This window comes from Chelonoidis abingdonii, chromosome 5, assembly GCF_003597395.2.
Source record: "Chelonoidis abingdonii isolate Lonesome George chromosome 5, CheloAbing_2.0, whole genome shotgun sequence".
Taxonomy (NCBI): domain Eukaryota; kingdom Metazoa; phylum Chordata; order Testudines; family Testudinidae; genus Chelonoidis; species Chelonoidis abingdonii.
This window is the reverse complement of record NC_133773.1, coordinates 21484487-21506581: the sequence shown is the minus strand read 5'-3', so window position 1 is coordinate 21506581 and position 22095 is coordinate 21484487. Positions and strand designations below refer to the sequence as shown.

The 22095-nt window shown below is 38.9% G+C and overlaps 1 protein-coding gene across 1 annotated transcript in view; it reads left to right on the top strand.

The window, feature by feature from the left end:
• Positions 1-22095, top strand: part of LOC116836542 (broad substrate specificity ATP-binding cassette transporter ABCG2-like) — a 30472-nt gene that overhangs the window by 2600 nt on the left and 5777 nt on the right. The window contains exons 3-12 of the mRNA XM_032800200.2: positions 842-901; positions 1487-1601; positions 3183-3335; positions 4396-4553; positions 6580-6731; positions 8210-8326; positions 9542-9786; positions 15576-15658; positions 16227-16316; positions 20835-20959. Coding sequence (XP_032656091.1) covers positions 842-901; positions 1487-1601; positions 3183-3335; positions 4396-4553; positions 6580-6731; positions 8210-8326; positions 9542-9786; positions 15576-15658; positions 16227-16316; positions 20835-20959 — 1298 coding nt within the window. The remainder of the gene's footprint in view (positions 1-841; positions 902-1486; positions 1602-3182; positions 3336-4395; positions 4554-6579; positions 6732-8209; positions 8327-9541; positions 9787-15575; positions 15659-16226; positions 16317-20834; positions 20960-22095) is intronic.

Genomic DNA, 22095 nt, shown 5'->3' with positions numbered 1-22095 from the left:
ACCTCATGTCATCATCCATCAGATAGATTCAGGAATGATTGATAAAATGACTGTAAAAATCCAGTTTTTGAATTCACACTTTATATGTTAACTTTAGTATATGTTTATAAAACAGAATTAATGTGATATTGATACATTTAATACATGAGGTTTACAACATCAGTTGTGTGTTATTTAAACTTAATGCTGGACTGATATATTACTTTTATAAATGTTGTATAATAATTTGAAAGAAAAAAGTGAAGAAATTATCTGAACTGGTAGTTTAGAACCCTTATATAGAAGTGTTGACAGTTCAGTTGTAATTTGTGATTCATATTGAAAGTCTGATTTATTTGAGAGTTTGAAAATCACTTTCCAGATGCTTAACTCAAAGCCTACCTTAGTTCTGATGGCAAAGAGTTGTCTAATCACGTTTGTGTGCAAGTCACTAGTTTGTAGGCACAAACTGTAAACTCTCAGGAAAAATGTGTATAGGTATGCAATTGGACATGAACTTTGGGAGAAAAAGAGGAGCTAAATGTGTGGGGTTTTTTGTTTTTGTTTTTTAATTTGTTAGTCTCTAAGGTGCCACAAGGACTCCTCCTTGTTTTTTGCTGATACAGACTGACACATCTACCACTCTGAAATATAATTTAGTATATTTCAAAACTAAAAATACTTGCTAGAAGATCATTAATTTTTTTATAATTTTGTTATTTCACATAGCTGAGGAGCATCACCAGTTCCCAAAGGATTTGGTTTTTACAATACCACGCACAGACAAAAAAAGGCCTTCATTTTAAGTGAATTAATCTACAAATAGAACCATGTATTCAGGAAGTGTTGCTTTTGTTTGCAGTGGGATTATGAGACCCGGTCTTAATGCAATTTTGGGACCCACTGGCAGTGGCAAATCTTCGTAAGTAATGAAGCAATGAAAGGACTTGTTTTATGTTATCCATATTCATCACATTGAAAAACTATGCCAAACAGAAAATGTGCCTGCATAATTATAGTACGGATGATTAGGAACACAAGTGCCAAGTGTTCAAACTGGCTTCAACCCAAACTCTTAATATGCCCCAAACTGCATCTTTATCACCCAAACGATAACTCAGATTTCCGTGCTCAAAAATAAAGTATCTGGAGTTCAGCTACTTGATTTAGGTGTACAAACTAAATTTGTGATGTAAATCTAAGTTTTGGAACCATTTCCAGCTGGCATAAATTGCAGCAGCTCATAGGCTGCTCAAACCTTTGCCAAGGCCAGCACAAAAGCTCCCTCAAAATCAGGGAGCCCTGACTCTGACAGTCCCACCTCTGCTTATTGGGTGAGCAGATCTTGTCACAGGAGAAAAGCTGAGCTTGCATTTCAGCATCAAAATTGTGTGCACAACACATTTTGTTAACTGGATTTGTATGCCAAATTTATCTTCTACCTACTCCACTGTTCAAAGATTTCCTCTTCAGAACCCTTTTGGGAGCCTGATTTTTCTTTTTCTAGGCTATTAGATATCTTAGCTGCAAGGAAAGATCCTCATGGGCTCTCTGGAGAGATTTTGATAAATGGAGCTCCTCGGCCTGCCAATTTTAAATGCATCTCTGGATATGTGGTACAGGTAAATGAGCCTGCAGTTACTGTCTGCCTTTACTGTTTTAACCTCCCTCCAGAGAGACAGACAATCTGGATTAAAAGTAACCACTAATTGATTCATACAGACCTCTGATGAGAATTATGGTATAAATTTATTAACAAAAGAACCTGATACAAAATGTAGAAACGAGTGTAGTGTTTCTTACTCTTTTTCTAGTGTCCCATTTTTTGATAATTTTTTTTCTATCGTAAACAAACATCTCGTGTTTGATAGTTTTTCCATTTTCTACTACACTTTGGTTATTATTCTGGATCTGACTGAATTTCACCTGAATTTGAACTTATTTTCATTGGCCTCAAAGACTACAATAAGATGTTAAAAACAAAGAAAATCTTCTCTTATTTTCAACCCAATTGTTATGTTTCTAATCGTTGCTGAAAATTTGCAGGAAAATGATCTGCAGTTAGAATCATAGAATATTAGGGTTGGAAGAGACCTCAGGAGGTCATCTAGTCCAATCCCCTGCTCAAAGCAGGACCAACACCAACTAAATCATCCCAGCCAGGACTTTGTCAAGCCTGACCTTAAAAACCTCTAAGGAAGGGGATTCCACCACCTCCCTAGGTAACCCATTCCAGTGCTTCACCACCCTCCTAGTGAAATAGTGTTTCCTTATATCCAACCTAGACTTCCCCCACTGCAACTTGAGACCATTGCTTCTTGTTCTGTCATCAGCCACTACTGAGAACAGCCTAGCTCCATCCTCTTTGGAACCGTCCCTTCAGGTAGTTGAAGGCTGCTATCAAATCCCCCTTCGCTCTTCTGCAGACTAAATAACCCCAGTTCCCTCAGCTTCTCCTTGTAAGTCATGTGCCCCATTGTTGATTCTTTCAGATGTGTCTACTTTACATTTATTTCAATATTATTTTTATTACAGTATTGTCTTGAGGTGTCAGCTAGGATAAGGGCCCAGTTGTATTAGCTTTGTACAGTTATTTACATTACAGTTTTTTCATTTGTCCTGTTATTACTTTTATATTCAGATTTCTGCTTTGCTCTTTTTGCCTCCGACTGCGATGTCCTAGAGAGAGCTTAGGGTATGTCACACTGCTACTGGAAGGAAGCCTACTAGCTAGTGTAGGCAAACATGGTTTTAGATTAGATTATCTAGCACTAGGAATTCAATACAGTAAGGATTTGGGCTTCTATTTCCACAGACCACAGCCAGGCATTCCCCAGTACAAGTAAACAGACCACTAGAGGTTGGGACTTCTCTGGGCTGGGGAATCTCCCTAGTTCACTGGCACAAAATCCCTCAATACAGATACCGCCGTGAGAAGTTAAACAATGTTAATATGATTTCAAAAGTAAAGAGAATTTAATTGTAAAGGCTGAGGCATATATCTGAAAACACATTGCTTGTTGATGAAAGAAGCTCTGTTGGACTCTTATATCAAAAGTATCATATTTGTGAACTTTGGTCTTGTTCATTTTTCCCTTCCTGCAGATGTTAATGCTTGTTCATTACAATATTCTTGCATAGTATAAATAAAGGAAAAATTAAGCTTGAAACTAAAACTTGCTAATATTTTTGTGTCTTGTAAGAATGATGTGGTTATGGGGACCCTGACAGTGAGAGAAAATTTTGAGTTCTCAGCTGCTCTTCGATTGCCAAGTACCGTGTCTGAACAGGAAAAGAAGGAACGGGTGAACCAAATCATCAGGGAATTGGGTTTGGCCAAAGTGGCAGATTCCAAGGTAACTACACATGGCATAGCATGACATAGTATTTAATATTACCAAACAAAAAGCTGAGGTATGAGACAGTTAGTGTTGTAATTACATAACATTTAACAAACCAACCAACCTAGTTAGAATGTTGTAGTTACAATCAGCAAACATTTGAAAAGCAGGAAATGCAGAGTTAAGACTAGCTTAAAGTATACTTCGACCCCGAAAAGAGACTTGAAAATGGCATTGTGATGTTCTATACATAGTATCTCAGTGATTTCTATATCAAATGTATAGAATTTACAATTCAAAAAGTGTTTTTTCCTAACTTCCATCTCTGTAGTTAAACCCTGGGTTCTGTAAATGAAGCTGAGTTGTTTCTTTCTAGCACTTTATCAAGAATAATAAAAGATTCTGCATATCAAATGATGCCTTGTGATACTTTGAATGGGGGATGTACAGATGTCACTGATTGATTGAGCAAATGGAAGTTAAATAATTCTGTTAAAAGAACAGATGACATCTCAGTCTCTCTCATAGGAATAAAATGCAGTACAAATTATTCTTGTCCTGAAAGTAATCAGATATGACTTTGCATACATGCAGGGAGCAGATCTGTAGGTTTAGAAGGTGCATTTTTCATACCCACTTTTCAGAATAGAATTGCACTTTGCTCCCCGACATCCCACCATTTGTGGCACCATTCACACACACTAAATACAAGTCTATATGTATTTTTTAATCCTGAGGTGCTTAAAAGTCATGGGGATTAGCAGCATAGAGACACATTTTTCTTGTTTTAAATTTACAGCACTCTAATAAGGCACCCTTTAAAAAGCTACCTTCATTTACCATCTTAACTGAATCTTAATTTTTTTTGTTAGAAAACTGGTTAATTTTTTCATTTTTGATGCATTGCTATCCTTTCATCACTAAATCATGTGAATGTGTTTGTTTCATGTAAATATTGGTTTCTGATCTAACACCTGAAGTTGGCTCTAATATTTTCCAGGATTTTGAGAAGGTTAATAAAAATTAGTTAATTAAGAAATCTCCTTTTAAAGGTGTGATGCTTTTTTTGCACTAGGTTGGCACCCAGTTTATTCGTGGTGTATCTGGGGGAGAGAGAAAAAGAACCAATATTGGAATGGAACTCATTACTGACCCTGCAGTCTTGTTCTTAGATGAACCAACTACTGGATTAGATGCCAGCACTGCCAATGCTGTCTTGCTGCTCCTGAAAAGGTGACTGCAATGGAATCACCGGGAAAGAACTATCTTGTCTTTGATAGAAATGTACTCTATATACTGTATCTGGAATTAATATATGTTTAGGAATAGTCACAGCCTGATGTATTGGTTTATGATTGGGTTATTCCCATGTAAGGGAATGGAAACTGCAGGCTTCCACAAGTGGAATTTCCTTCTGATTCTGCTATCAGCTAGTGTAGTGCATTAGCAGTCATCCCTCCCTCTCTGGCTCAGTGGGAGGCCATACAACCTCACTACATCACTGGGGCACTGCTCTGTTTCAGGGGAGTTGTGATGCAAGTGGTGGGGTCAAGGCCCCTCTGGCAGGATAGAGTAGGACAAACAAACAGTCTCGGGGATCCAGCCATCAGCCAGGACAGAGGAATCAAATAGTCTTAGGGAGTTCAGGCCTTCAGGCAGGGTGAAACACCAGACAGTCTGTCATCCTCGCACAGGCAGATGGCAGACAAATGCAGGCCCCTTGGCCTAAGGTGAAGAAGCGGTCACCCCACGGGTCCCAGGCCCACCCTACTCCACCAGGTCCTACCCCAGGGCCCTAACAGTGGCAGATGGTTCCATCACTGGGTCAGGGATCCAGCCACAATACACTGACCTGGATTCAGGCAACAATACAACTGGACCATAGCTATTGTGTCCAGACAGCAACTGTGAAAAATCAGGATGGGTGGGGGTGTAATAGGAGCCTATATAAGAAAAAGACCCAAAATTGGGACTGTCCCTATAAAAATCAGGACATCTGGTCACCCTAACTATAGCTGGCTGTCCCTGGGCTACTTTCTGCTTGCCCACCACCATGTACCTGCAGCTCAGGGTTGTCCATGGTCTCTTTGGGGTATGTGGTGAATGGCAGTCCTTGCAGCTCTTTGCCTGGGTCAGTCTCCTTCAGCAGCAGAGCATGGCAAGGCACAACACAGGTTTCACTCCAGGGAGCTGCAGCAACCAGGATATGTTTGTTTCCTTCCCTGGCTCAGACTCAGCTGGGTTACAGGCTCTCCCTTTTATACTTCCTGCCCCACCCCTTAGCTTTCAGCAGGAAGGGTGAGCCTAGCCTGGCTCCACCCATTAGGGATCACAGAATGGCTCCTCCCTCTCTGACTCAGTGGGAGGCCAGTCTGCCTCACTACAATGGATCAGACTCTCTCTCCCGTCCCACAACTCCCACTGTGCCAAAAGGGGCAGGGAGTTTGGACCAACAAACAAATCCTTTTGGAGGATCTGCCCAGGGAAAGGAACTTTGATGTAGAAATCTCATGCATTCACAGTTACCTACCCTGCCAGTTCTCAATATCCCTAGGACAGCTCTCTGAATAATGTGTCATGTGTTTGGAGTGGATGAGGGAATGCCACACCTCATGGAAGGAAGAGCATTGCTAATTACTTTATACTTAAGCGCTTCTGCAGTAATTTACATTACTTGGTCCTGTACGTATGAGAGCTTAGAATCTGACCAAGACTTGATGATCCTCACTTTCTCTTTGTCCCACCCAGTAAGAGCTTTAGGATTTGGCCCTTTTAAACTTTCTTCTGCTTTGTTTGCTCCATTATATCTTATAAAACAATACGCAACTTATCCTAAGATGTTACAAATATTTGCACAAGAATTTATTTTTTATAAATTGTTCTTTGGAAAATACGTGGTCTTTCATCTCATTTCAGCTATCAATTCATCAAGAGAATGATGAATGCTTAGGTACACATCATGAGAATAATTCATTATAAGGGTATACTTTATGAATAATGGGCCAAATTCTGAGGTCCGTATTCTTCTTTGACTCAGTTTTTACTTAAACAAGCTACTATTGAAGTCAGTGGGCACTTGCTTAAGTAATGATTGAGTACAAATTGAGAGAGGACTCCAGGATTTGATTTGATCTGTTTGTCACTATTTCAGATTATGAGTGGTATTAGCCATTCATAGCAGAAAGAAAATATAAGAGAAAAGGAATGCTGTAGTTGCAGAGGTTTAATGCCTCTCCTATTCTATTTTTTTTGCATTCAGGATGTCAAGTCAGGGGAAAACAATAATCTTTTCACTCCATCAGCCCCGGTACTCCATATTCAGATTGTTTGATAGCCTGATGTTACTGGCTGCAGGAAGCCTGTTGTACCATGGCCCTGCTCGGAATGCTCTGCAGTACTTCAAATCTATTGGTGAGCTTTCAAAGGGAGTTCAAGTCACAATGATGGTCTTCCAGCATATTATATTGATGTTGGCCTCTAGCCTTCCAGCACATTATACTGATTTTTGACCCAGATTCTCAAAGGTAATTAGGCACCTAACTCCCATTGATCTCAGGGGAAGTTAGACACCTAAATACTTCGGAGAATCTGGGCCCTATTGTATAAGTAAGGAATGAATGACATCTTGTTTAACAATGAATTCAGTATTAAAAAAAGGAGCAAATATCATTTATTTAAGCTATGAATCCCTGTCACTGTGGCCTCTGTGATGATGAACTATGCTAAAAGCTTTATATCCCGAGACCAAAGTGGGCAAATGCAATCATCAAGACTCATCTTCCTGTGCATCAAAAGTGGACTGTAAGATATGAACACTATTAAGATATAGCAATTTTTAATATTTTAAAGAACTAAATGTTTTCTAACCACATATCCTAATTCAAAAGTCTTAGCTGTGTTGTGAAATAATGTGCTTAAAATGTTTATCTGAATATTCCAGTAGACTCAGAGCAGTTGGGGCAAGCATTTTCCAGAGTCAGTGGCACTCCACTAATAACATCCTGCCTGTAAATCCTGGATGTTTGTATATAAGGACTTTTGAGCAAGAGCATCTCTGCTGATTGCAGCTGCTAAGAATGCATATAGAGAGAGAAGTTGTTCATTAGGTAGTTAAGTCCCAAATCTTGCAGAATTTGATACATCAATACCTTAATTGCATCCAGAAATGAACAGGAGGAAGCCTATTCAGACCTTGGAGAACTGATCTAATGTTCTCTGTACATCCTACCCTGCTAAATAAGTGAGCAGCTGCATTCTGAACCAAGTATAATTTCTAAATGGTCTTTATGGATAGCCCCATATGAAGCATATTTTAATAATTCCATAAGGAAATCACAGAGGCATGAATAATTGTTACGAGATTCATGAAAAGAGAGAAATGTTCACGACCAAATGGAAAAAGACATTTGGCTACTAATGCTTCCTGGGAATTCAGAAGGAGTCAGGGATCCAGCAGTACATCCATGTTGTGAAAATAGGGACCAATATCATCCCTACCAAATCTTTTAGATGCTTATGCCACCCTAAATGTATCACTGTTTTGTCTGGATAGACTTCAAACAGCTTAGTGTCTCATTCAAGCCCCTATTTTGGTCAGCCATTTGAAAGCGTGGTGATCATCCAAATCCAAATCTGAAGTGTGCCATCGATTCAAGTACCGTAACAGAATGAACCAAAATTCTGGAACCAAACACACATGAACTTTGTAGTTTGGGCCCATTCTATTTTTATCTTTGGTGAAGCTGACTTGTTGCATTAGATGGTACCTTTTGATGGCTAATTGCTTTCCCTTTAAGACAGTTTTTAATAATATTACCCTTAATATTGCAACATATTTTTCCCATCTATTGAATGACTTATTTTAGAGATCTGATATTCTTTCTTTGCAGGTTATGAATGTGAGCCATACAACAATCCTGCTGATTTTTTTCTGGATATCATTAATGGAGACTCAACTGCTGTGAATCTCAGCAAATCAGAATTTGTCAGTCAATACAATTTATCAGGTATGGGAGCTGGAGGTCAAGTGATTGTCCACACTGATCCCATTCATGATGCACATGCACCCATGTGTGCGAGATCAGATTCTTTTTGAATAGCAGTATCTGTTATGGCCACACCTGAACCCCTAATAACCTCTTGGCTATCATAGGTGAAGGATAAGAGGTGGAGTGGTTGCAGTCTTTACTCTATTCCTTCTTAGTAACTGTGGTGCGTGCCGGAACACCTGCAGCACGTGTCTTCATGCAACATAGCTTCTCCTAACTCACTTTGTGAGCTTGTTTAAGCTTTTTAAGATTTAATTTATTAATTTTTAACTTTACTTTCTTTGTTTTGCCTGTTGGGGGACTTAACTAAGAGCTTTCCAACACCCCTCCTGTACCCAAGGGTATTCCCACATCATGCCAGATTCCAAGTCTCTGGGCTTCAAAACCTGCCAGTTGTGCAACTGTACCATGCCTATTAACAACAGGCACTCCAGATGTCTCACCCGCCTGGGAGAGGAATACATACTGGAGCATTGCTCCAAATGCCGCTTCTTGTCTAAAAGCAGAAAACTCTTTTGTTTCTAATTTTGTGCCTGCAGTTACTTGTGGGTAAGATTACGGCTAGATTGTGTGATTCAGCCTCCAAGATTTTAACATAGTTTTCAGCTTTACATTCTCAGGGAACTTCTTGGGGAGTTGCATTCAGAAAGTATAAGGTCCCTGAGAACATGAAGAGAAACCTGTGTTATGGCATCTGAACCGCACAGTTTATTCTGGGACATGTTTGGTTTGCCATTAGATATTCTGGCCACCCTGGAAAAAATGCAGGAGGCAATACATGTGGTTTAACTAGGCCACAACTTCATTCACTTAAAATACCTGGGAGTATACCCAGCAATAAACTGTACAGTGCATGTCATCATCATTTCCACGTGGTCCCCAACCTGGTCCTAGGTATCCCATTACTGGGATTCTTCTTTGTGCCCGATATGGAAATAAACTTGAGCTTTGAAGCTTGAATCCTGATCTGAATTGCTGTAATATTCTGTAGGTTTAGATGTGGGATTCTGGTTCAGCCTCGTCTCTATTTATGCTAAGAGATTTTTGAGGATAAAATGTAGCCCTTTCGGAGGGAAAAGAAAACTTCAGCATATCTAAATGGCCATGAACTAATTTCTGTCCTTAGCTTTCTACTGCTATTTCTCCTACAATAATTTTCTTTTTAATCTGAAGAAACCATTGAAGAAGACAGAGGTGATAAGACTATTGCTGAGAAATTAGCGGAGTTGTTTTCCAGTTCCTCTTACTACAAAGAAACAAAAACAGAATTAGAGAAGCTGTCTTTGAAAAATAAAAGGAAGATGAGTGCAGATTTCCAGAAAATCACATATAGCACTTCCTTCTTTCACCAGCTCAAGTGGGTGTCCAGACGCACATTTAAAAACTTGATATATAACCCACAAAGCTCCATGGCCCAGGTAATTTTAGTGAATCTTTAAAACATGAACAGTTATAAATAGTCTGTTTCTTTCTGAAGATGAGTTGGGTTGAAATATAAAATGTTGGCTTCTAATAATTAAGAAATAAGCGAAAAAACTTCCAGTTGATTAGCCAACAGTATGACTTTAAATAGTCTTTCACACTGTGGAAATCTTTACATAGTTAACTAAGATAGAACATATTTTTCCCTTTTCTTACCTTTGCTTAACATGTACACTTCTGGAGCAGCAAATGGAAGGATTGATAAACTATTTAGAATTGATAGATTAATGACAACAAATGCAGTAATATAAATGTATGCACTGCTATGTCCCACCACTACTTTGGCCAGATTCAGCCTGATCCTTACAATGGTGGCCAGTGAAAAGAGGGGAGCACAAGAAGCCTTCCCTTCCTCACTTGCGTAATCCATGTGAGGATCAGGCAGAATTGCAGCCCCGTAAAGTGGACTGCTCCCATATTACTCCTATTCCCAAAAGGGTGAGGAAGGGCAGACAGGAAGTCAGGCCATGGCTCTGCCCTTTTATGCACTGATCAACAGTGTTGGGCAGCCATGCAGGGAAGTAGGCTTCGCCCTACAAAGCACAGAAGTATTGCATATGCAGAGTCTGCATGCCCAGGAGCTCCAGTACACATTCTATCTGAATGCCTTTTTGTGCTCTCATTGGCCCGCTGCATCTCTGAACTGTGCTTAAATGCATGTCAGCATTGCTCTGCACTGAACTGTGCTTAAATGATACAATCAAACCTTTGTGAGCATTTTTCAACAATGCAAACATTTTCCAAAAGACTATGATCACCAGCATACGGGAGATCTGTTCAGAATCTCTCACGTTAAAAGGTTTTTGGAGGTATATCTGTATGTTGATATTATGGATATCCCTAATAATTGGTTTGTAAAAGCTTGATCTTGTGACAAGAATTATACTCTCAAGCTTTATAATACTCCAGGGTTAACGGTCCTGACTTTCTTTCTCACAATCTTTTCTATCTCCCAAACCTCATTAGGAATGGATTTCAAATACATTCTATAAGTGGTGCACAGTTCACTAAGCCGGTTTTGCTAATCCTCTCCAAATTAGTCTTGATATGATCATTGTTTTCCACTACAGTTAGCTTAGTGGCTGAATTATCCCTGACATTTGGTCCTTTCAGCAGGTTCTTAGTGATATGGTACCATGTGTGAAATGCTTTATAGTATTAAGACTCATGCATCCCTCATGCTTAACCATGACTGAACTGCCTGACACCATCATATTTGCTAAGATTTTTTTTTGCTTCTACATATTAAGAAATAATCATGTACAATTTTTCATCATTCTGATTATGTCATTAAAGCCATTCATACTTTTTTATCTGTTGGAAAAATTCATGTTTCTGTTGGCTTAAAACTAACAATAATTGGATTGTTCTGGAATCAAGTAGGCTTTAACATCCTTTCTATTGGGCTTTACTGTCAAATAAATTATTAATATGGCTCAATACCCCCCCTTAGATCCATTATTGAATAGATTTAAAAATACACCCCTTGTTAAAAGCACAAAGTTGCTACTTTAAAAAAATGTATTGTTTGAACCTAGCATTTGAAAGAAATAATAGTTTAGAAGTGATTTCTTTTCTACTTTATTGTTTCAGTACAAAAGTGAAGGAGGTTTCTCTTTACTTCAGCAATGTCTCTGCTCCCTCCTCTGCACTTAGTATATTAAAGAGCCTTTTGTTATAGTTATTAAACTAGTACTGTTTTTGGATATATTTGTTTGAGCTGGAAATATTAGAAATACACATTTTGTAAACCAAACTCTGAAAATTTATTTTTTGTATAGAAGATAAGGTTTATTCTCACTTTGGTTTGTATTATGTTAGGAGTTTTTGTTTTTGTTTGTGTTAGGAGTTTTGTTTTGTTCCTCATCAGCAGAGCAGGGATACTAGTTTTTATCTAGTACAAGAAAGCCATTGTCAATCTTAAATTCTCAGTTCTGGGCTCCTCGAATATGAAAATTCTCATGGTTTAGTGGCTGAATTATCACCCTTCAATCAGTCTAATAGCTCCTAGAATTTCCTAAGTGCCAGCTGTGTATTTAAACAAACATTTGAGGCTGTTTTAAAATAAGATCAATAAATAAGACATTTAACAGGCAAATGGTAACTTGTTTTTATAGGTATATTTCTAGAGGGACTGCCTTAGTGCTTCTTTGAAAGCTAATGACTTTTGTGAAGAAATGTATTTGACATATGTTGGGGGAACTGATTGAAAAGTCCTATTGCCAAAGCAATAAAGGATTAAAAGATGGAAATATATCTAATGCCAATCAATATGCTTTTATCAAAAGTTGAGGAATGTGCTATCATGCTTTGAGGTGGTTTAGAGTTTGGTTAGGTTGCTGCACAGCCATTATGGATCACCTTTTTTGTGCTTTTTCCAACAGTTTCCTTTGTTCAGGACCTGACTCTCTAGCCAGATTCCTTTAAAGTCCCATCCCTTCTGGCAGAGGACTTCTACCTATGCTCTCATCTGGGCCTATTTCCTCTGACTGCCCTGTACTTTCTTTTAATCTCGTCCCTCAACTTGATCACATCGTCCCCAGTTATTCCAGGTTAGGTTAACAGATTTCTCAGGCTCCCTTAAACCCTATACTCATCCAGAAAGGATTAATCTATACGTCCCTTCACAGGTTGATAAAGATAATTGTGTTGATGTAATAGACTTCTGTAAGACTTAGATATTTGACTTAATATGACAACATTAAGATTTAAAAAATAAGCACTATAAAATTATTATAGCACACACTAAATAGATTAAAAACTAACTGGTAGTTTTCTAAACATAATTGTTAGAGAATCACCAAGTGGGGTATTTTTACTGGGATTCTCTTGACATCAATTCTTGACTCAACACTGTGCAAAAATGTTACTAATGGCCTTAATCATTCATCATGAAGTTTGCAGATGACAAAAAGATTGGTGGAGTGGTAAATGATAATGAGGAGAAGTCACTTATACAGAACAATTTGGATCACTTGGTAAGCTGGGCACAGTCAAACAACATACATTTTAACAGAGCCAACTGCAGGATCTAGGAACAAAGAATGTAGACTACATGTATAGGATGGAGAGTTGTGTTCAGGAAAGGCCCCTTAAAAGGACAGATGGGTCATGAATGTGACCTCACAGTGCAGTGCTATAGTTAAAAGGGTTAACAAGAATCTTAAATTTATAAATAGGGCAATATGGAAATGGCATTGGTGAGTCCATAGCTGGAATGCTATCTCCACTTCCGGTATTAAACATGCAGAATGTTCAGAGAAGAGTCACAAGACTGATTCAAAGTGTGAAGATATCTTATAGCTAAGAGCTTAAAGTGTTCAACATGCTTAGTTATTGAAAAGAAGGTTAAGAGGTGACTTGAGCAGAGACTATAAGTACCTACTCAAGGAGAAGGTATCTACTACTAGTGATTGGAACAGATATCCAAGGAAAGTGGTGGATGTCACCGTGTCTCAATGGGTCACAGCTGAGAAAACCAGATTCAGGACAAACTGCTGGAAAATAGGGCAGACTCACCCCCAAACTAGTGGGTATTCTTCCATCAGATATACCAAGCCAGTAACAAAAGTAAACTTCTCTCTCACCACACTGGTTAACAAGAAGTCAGAAATGCAGTCTCCTTAGGCATCCCAGCCCTTCTTTTACCATCCGGGCACCAGACTATATGATGAGTGGTTATTTAAAACCATTTTCATCAAAGGGTTCTTCTAATCCCACATAGCCAGGTCAGTATATAACTCAGATCTTACCAAATAATTGCACTGTTGCCAATCCTTTAGTATCTAATATCTAAAGGTTTATTTCTAAGAGAAAAGAAAGAAGGGAGAGTTAAAATGGTCAAGGAAAACAAATACATACACTTATTGCAAAGTTCTTGGATCAGGTTTGTAGCAATGATGGAATAAACTGCTGGCTTGTAAAATCTCTGGCAACTTCCAAAAAGATTGGAAGGTCCTCGGCCCATTGTTTGGAATGCTCCTTTTAGTGTAAGTCCAGAGATCAGAGCAGGAAGGAGTCCAAATGGAGATGCTTCCAGAGCTTTTTATGCTTTCTGCCATGTGGAGGGAAAGCTCTCAGTCTTAGTTTGTGGAAAACTACAGGCACAAGATGGAGTCCAGGGTCACATGAGCTAGTCACATGCCCTTTCATGCTTTGATGAATCATAGGAGCAGTCATTACCCCATATTCTGGCTCAAATGTCATCAGAAAGGCAGAACGAGGGGGGACACATTTTTTCTGTGGCCCATTATGTTAATTAATGGGCCACCAACTTGAATGGTCCATTCACAATGTGTTGGCTAGACTGGATGCCAACTGTCTTGTGGGTGTTACTCTAGGAGCAAACACATTTGAAATACAGATATATAGTCAATATTCATAACTTTGGTGAAAAGATGATACATGCATACAAACAGGATAATCATATTTAATAGATTGTAATTTTTCCATTGATACCTTACATGACATACCTGGTATAAAATTTGTTGCATTCATATAACAGCGAGAATGATATATATGGTCATATTATAATCATACGTCACAATGAATTATTCAGTACTTATAATCTTTTAATCAAGATTTTAAAAAGGTACTGGGTTTGATGCAGGAATTTCTGGGTGATATTATATAGCTATGCAAGGGGTCAGACTAAAGATCACGATGGTCCCTTTTAGTCTTAAATTTAGAAAGTGTTAGCCATAGATATATAGAGGGCAAGTCTCCTTGTAATTTCCATACTATATTCTGCTCTCTTTCTGATATAGAGGAAATATAATCACAACTTAAATACTTGTCCTGACTGAAAATTCCCAAATAGATACAAATAACCGTCAAAGACTGTGTTAAACTCTTTATTTTCAAAATGAAGACATCCAGAACCCCTAGTGAGGAGTGATTTTTGAGCTGATATATAGACTTACTGATTTTTCTCAAAAAATGTTAAAGCTGGAATTGTTTTATCTTGCTTATATGATCAGTTGACCTCTTAGAATGGTTAATAGCAAGCGTCTGATGCCACCCAAGAGAACTGTCCAGGAAGACATAATTGCAAATTTGTCAATTTATCTTCTTATATCTTCTGCAATGAGTGTCACACTTCCTTTTTTTCCTGGTCCACAGATGCACTTCAGTTTTTTGTAGATGCTATTCATGTTGCTTTCATCTGCAAGATTCTAGAATGCCAACTATCTTCTCTCATTGCTGTCATAGTTTTCATTGCAGACCTGCTTTGGCTACACTACAGATTTTCTATACTGATCTTGTAGCTGATTTTTGAGGCAACAGTGAATGAACCAGATGTTTATTTTCCAGTAGGGAGCATATCTCTGGATCCTTCTCATTAAATCACTTTTAATATCTGTTTGAAGAAATCCTACCACCTTTGAGCTGTACAGTAGCTAGCCATACATCTTATACCATTAAATTGTTTTAGTAATTGCACAAATAAAGTCTAAGAATTTATTAAAATTTGTTTGAACAGTGATACAAAAAATCTGTTGATGTATAATTCTTGTTGGTTATAAAATCACATTACCCTCATCAGAACGTAGAATGAAAATAGAATACAATAAAATACTGTAGAGTATTTTGTAAGAACATTTTTGTCAGTTCACTAATGAGTAACCGCTGTTGCTGTTTAGTTAGGCTATTACTGTAGTTATTATAATTTTCAATTATAATTATCTGTAATAAAATGCAAATTCTTACTTGCTTTTTCTTTCAGCTGTGTATTACAACTGGTCTGGGAGTAGTTGTAGGAGCCATTTTCTCTGGAATAAAAAATGATTCCAGTGGCATTCAGAACAGGTTAGTAAACAGGGGAACTGAACATTTTAATAGGGCATACACACCATACTGGATAGTTCATTTTGTTTAGATTTTTACTTAGCCTCTGTTCTTGTGCTAAAGTAAGCAGACTGCTACATACTGTAGAAAATAAATTACATTTTTAATAAGTATCTGTGAGAGAGGAAAACAGTGTTTGTTTGTACCATGGTAGCATCAAGAGACCATAGACCAGGACCCCACTGCACAGACACAAACAGAAAAACAGTCCCTGCACTAAGGAGTTTAATAAGATCCATAAGGTTATGTTATATGGAACAGTACCTAGGGTATATACAACAAAGGGAGTTGATAGACTGCATGGGAAGCAGTTTCTACCTGTCCTCAGCCAGAAGTTTGACTATTTTCTAACATAAGATCAGAAGGTGACTCTTTCCAGTAAACAGTTAATTTGCTTCCTGTATCTTTATTCCATTTTCATGTAGTAACAGGATACCCATCTCCCACTGATAAATGTTCTTCCTTCCTCATTAGCTAAAAAAGCTCTTTGCATAGCTAATTTTCTTGCTTTTATTTGTTCTTTCCACAGAGTTGGTGCTTTATTCTTTTTGACCACCAATCAGTGTTTGAGCAGTGTTACAACTATTGAACTTTTTGTCACAGAAAAAAAGATATTTATGTAGGTAAATCCCTATAGAAAACATTGCATGTTGCTTTATTTGATGCTGTATCAGTTTATCTTTAAATTATACACTAACTGCCCCTTTTCTATCTATCAGTCATCGTTAGGGTCTAGTGATGAATTTGTTACTGAAGGCACAGCTTAGCATTTGGTCCTAAGATAAATGTGAACTATCCCAGCTCTTTTGTATGGTATTAACTCAAAAGTTTAATGATAATGAGAATATGAGCGTTGATAACTGTCTGCTTGTCATTTTAACAGAAAAACCCAACTATTCTGGAGCTGGAGGCAGAGCTTGAGTAGATTACTACCACTTTGTCCTCCACAGTATTACCCCTGATTACTAGTCTCTCTCAATAGAAGTATAGCCCCCAAACCAGAAACTGGTTATCATTATTATATGTTTAATAATAATGTTATTATTAAAAACATTTTTTTCCCTAGGCCATTCAGGCCCTGTCACAGATACCATTTAAGAAGAGTGAGGCTACTATAAGATTTATTGGCTGTATACAGAATTTAAATACAACTTTATCTCGCTACTATCAGCTGCTCACATGTAAACTAATCAAATGTTATAAAGTTTAGAGAAACAATTTCTTGATATTTTAAACACGTGTTTCTTAGAAATGCTTATTCTAGGGCATTCTCAGTCACTATAACTGGCTCTGTGGATGAGGGGAAAGCAGTGGATGCGTTATTCCTTGACTTTAGCAAAGCTTTTGATATGGTCTCCCACAGTATTCTTGCCAGCAAGATAAAGAAGTATGGGCTGGATGAATGGACTATAAGGTGGATAGAATGCTGGCAAGATCATCGGGTTCAACAGGTAGTGATCTATGGCTCCATGTCGGTATCAAGCGGAGTGCCCCAAGGGTTGGTCCTGGGGCTGGTTTTGTTCAATATATTCATTAATGATCTGGAGGATGGCATGGATTGCACCCTCAGCAAGTTTGCAGATGACCCTAAACCGGGAGGAGTGGTGTATAGGATAGAGAGGGACCTAGACATATTAGAGGATTGGGCCAAAAGAATCTGATGAGGTTCAACAAGAGCAAGTGCAGAGTCCTGCACTTAGGACAGAAGAATCCCATACACTGCTACAGACTAGGGACCGAGTGGCTAGGCAGCAGTTCTGCAGAAAAGGACCTAGGGGTTACAGTGGAGGAGAAGCTGGAGATGAGTTGACAGTGTGCCCTTGTTGCCAAGAAGGCTAATGGCATTTTGGGCTGTAGAAGTAGTAGAACTGCCAGCAGATCGAGGGACGTGATCATTCCCCTCTTGGTGAGGTCTCATGTGGAGTAATGTGTCCAGTTTTGGGCCCAACACCTCAATAAGGATGTGGAAAAATTGGAAAGGGTCCAGCGGAGGGCAACAAAAATGATTAGGGGGCTGGAGCACATGACTTGTGAGGAGAAGCTGAGGGAACTGAGATTATTTAGTCTGCAGAAGAAAAGAATGAGGGAGGATTTGATAGTTGCTTTCAACTACCTGAAAGGCAGTTCCAAAGAGGATGGATCTAGACTGTTCTCAGTGGTAGCAGATGACAGAACAAGGAGTAATGGACTCAAATTGCAGTGGGGGAGGTTTAGGTTGGATATTAGGAAAAACTTTTTCACCTGGAGGATGTTATATACCTATCTCCTAGAAATGGAAGGGACCCTGAAAGTTCACCAAGTCCAGCCCCCTGCCTTCACTAGCAGGACCAAGTACTGATTTTGCCTCAGATACCTAAATGGCCCCCTCAAGGATTGAACTCACAATTCTTGCTCAAACCACTGAGCTATCCCTCCCATTGGTGAAGCACTGGAATGGGTTATCTAGGGAGGTGGTGGAATCTCCTTCCTCAGAGGTTTTTAAGGTCAGGCTTCACAAAGCCCTGGCTGGGATGATTACGTTGGGGATTGGTCCTGCTTTGAGCAGGGGGTTGGACTAGATGACCTCCTGAGATCCCGTCCAACCCTGATATTCTGTGATTCTATGAATTTTTCCAGACTACTGTACCCTTTCAGGAATCTGATGTCTTGCGTACCCCCTGAGTTTCACCTCATTTAAAAACCCCGTGCTTATAAAATCAGACATAAAAATACAAAAGTGTTATAGCGCACTAGTCGGGCCAGATTAACTCTCCTGTGATTTTGTGGGCCCCTGTATACAAGTCTTTTTCCTAATTTAAAACAAAATTATCACAATTATGGCATCGAGGCTATTAACGCTATACTAAAACTTGCCTTTTAATAAACATAAAGCCATTCTGTGGTTACATTTTAGTCTTAAAACATGCAGAATATAGTTAAGTTATTTCAAAATAGCCTACTTATTACTTTAGAACAGCTGTTATATTACATTTTTTCTGGGACGGACTTTGGGTGCAGGAGGGGGCTCCAGGAGAGGGTGAGGGGTGCGGGCTCTGGGAGCGAGTTAGGTGCAGGAGGGGATTCTGACCTGGGGCGGAGGGTTGGGGTGTAGAGGGGGTGCAAGGTCTGGGAAGCAGTTTAGTTGCAGGAGGGGATTCTGACCTGAGGCAGAGGATTGGGGTGCAAGAGGGGTGTGAGGTACAGGCGCCGTCCAGGAGGCACTTACGTCAGGCTGCTCAGCAGGGCTCTGGCAGGCTGCCTGCCTGCCTGCCATAGCCCCACACCACTCCTGGAAGCAGCTGGCTGCTGGCACATCTTTGCACGCCCTTGGGGGGAGGGGAACAGCGTTCTCCATGCGCTGCCCATGTCTGCAAGCACTGCACCTGCAGCTTCCACTGGCCAGTTCCTGGCCATAGGGAGCTGTAGGGATGGAGGTAGCACATGGAGCCGCCTCCTCCACCACTCCAGGGGCTGTGGAGACATGCCAGCAGCTGGACGCTTTCAGGAGTGGTGTGGGGCCACAGCAAGCAGGCAGCCTGCCTGAACCCTGCTGCATCCCTAGCCCGAGACCCTGGGATGCAGCCCCTAAAGCCCCTGCGTTAATCCGGCCCTGCGAACTACTACTGAAAAATTACTTATTTTCTCATTTTTACCATATAATTATAAAGTAAATCAATTGGAATATAAATATTGTACTTACAATTCAATGTATATTATATACAGCAGTATAAACAAGTCACTGTATGAAATTTTAGTATGTACTGACTTCCCTTGTGCTTTTGATGTAGCCTGTTGTAAAACTAGGCAAATATCTAGTTGAGTTGCTGTATCACTGCAAAACCTCCGTGTACCCCTGGTTAAGAACCACTGTTCTAGGGCACATGTAATGAAGTCTGTATCCACAGTGCAGTCGGTTGGCTACCACCCTCAGCATCAAAGTTTCTTAGCTTTAGCATAGAGCCCAGCTAGCTCAGGTGTAAAGTGCTACCAATTCGCATACGATGTTTCTGTTTGTGGACAGGATCAACACCTGAATAAGAGACCAAATTAACTCTGCAGCAAAGATAAGTGTAAACAGGCTTTTCGCCATTTAGTCCCAAGTGAAACTCACAACAGCTGGTCCAAAAAGTACCTACAATCAAACCACTACTGTGTCATACTGATCACTAAAATAATTAAACTGACCATTTGTAGGAAGGGGATCATACGAAAAACTAGCACTATGATACTAAACTTGATCAAGGAGGTTTTTGGGGTTGTTTTTTTTGAAAAATTAAGATAATCAAAAAGACTCTGAAGTCAAAATTAAGGGATAAAAACACTAGACTCAGCATGGAGCTTGCTTAGGCAGTTCATAATTCACGGAACCGATGCATCTCCTTAACTAAAAGTAGTACCAGGAGAGCAAGAAAAAAGCAGTATGGTCAAATGGCAAAGTTCAAGAGGTTATTCAGGCTAAGTAAAGTATGAATCAAAAAATGAAAAATGAAGAGAATAAAGAGGAGCATAAACCATGGAAGATAAAAATGTAAGCTATAACTAAGGAAGACTAAGAAGAGTTATGAAGCGCAAATAGTTAAAGGCATAAAATCAAAAAAGGAAATATGGAAGTATATCTCAGAATCAATAAATCCACTAGACTGACAGGAAATAAACGGAACAATTAAGGAATACAAACAGTGCAAAGAAGTTAAATGATTTCTTTACGTCTGTCTTCACTCCAAAGGATGGAATACGGTGTTCAGGTCATCCAATCTCAAAGGGTACAGCAGAACAGAGTGGATTCAGAGAAGGTGTCAATGATTTGAGGCACAGAAAGAGTTTCATATGAAAATAGATTGAAGAGAGTGGGATTGTTTAGATTAAAGATCAGATGAATAATATAGTACTTAACTAAGCTACAAAATAATGAACAATAAGAGAAGCTCAATCCGTACTCCTGTATACCCTGTATTATAAGGCTTCAGGAGTTCTTTAAAGTGTTTGTTAAAATGTAAGTTGGTCACTATAGATCATGGCAGGGATTTAGGTGCTCAGATTCTATTAAAAGTAATGGCTGTTGGGTGTCTAACTCCCTTAGGCTGCTTTGAAAATCTGTCTATATGGCTTTATTACTGAAATATAATCTGTAACATACATATATATTTCTGTGTTCTAGACATGAATATATCAGTGGTTACTACAGAGTATCTGCATATTTCTTCTCAAAGATAGTAGCTGATTTAATACCCATGAGGACTTTACCAAGCATCATCTTCACCAGTATAAATTATTTCTTAATAGGCAAGTATCCTGTAAAAGAAAGCTGCTTCAAAATGAACTATGGTCATTCACTCTTTCCTTTGGCAAATAATTCAGGTATCCACAGGTGGTCTGTTTGCACGTCTTCCTTAGAGGGTCCTTGTCGCCATTTTTTCCCCCTCCTTTTAGCATATAGCTTATAGAAAACCTTTATTCTGGGGGTAGGTTGGTAAATAGATTGTTTTGAAGCTACTTGCTGTTAATACAAATCTGAAGTTAGCTTCGGTAAGCTTTTATACTGATTTATGTGTTCCTCCCAAATTCTGTGTATGCGTTTTTATGATTTGTCTAATCTAATGGTTATGAGCAAGAGACCCAAGGGTATTAATGAACTTGACTCTTCTACAAGTTAACTATGCTAATAAATTGATTGGACCAGATCTGCTGCTGAGGTAAATTGGGTAGCTTCACTGACATTAATGGAGCCACACCAGTTTACACCAGCTGAAGATCTATCCAGTTATTACTATTCATGATGATAAACAATACAGTACCATTGTGCAGCACCTAACAGGGATTAAAAAGACATCATCCTTGTTTTAACAAGATTACAGTCTAATATGATCAAATCAGTAGGACTGCTCACCATGAGTGAAAGTAAAAAAAGAAATAAAAAATCTTGCTCTAAATTAGGTAAGCATAGATCAGAAGGGTATCAGACAACAGAAGGGGGCAGAGAGTAAACCACTTATAAATGAAATTATTATACAGTGATTTATAGATTCTGATATTTTAAAGTATAGACCAGTAGAGTATATAGAGGAGAAGATATCATGAGAGTAAAAAATCAAGGGTGGAAAACAAGACAAAGGAGTGGGTTTTGAGCAGGCATTTGAAAGAGATTGTTTAGCGTTCAGGATGACCCTACTACAGGAGTAAGCAACCTATGGCACACGTGCCGAAGGCGGCATGCGAGCTGATTTTCAGCGGCACTCACACTGTCTGGGTCCTGGCCACCAGTCCGGGGAGATCTGCCTTTTAATTTAATTTTAAATGAAGCTTCTTAAACATTTTAAAAACCTTAATTTACTTTACATACAACAATAGTTTAGTTATAGACTTATAGAAAGGGACCTTCTAAAAACATTAAAATGTATTACTGGCACGCGAAACCTTAT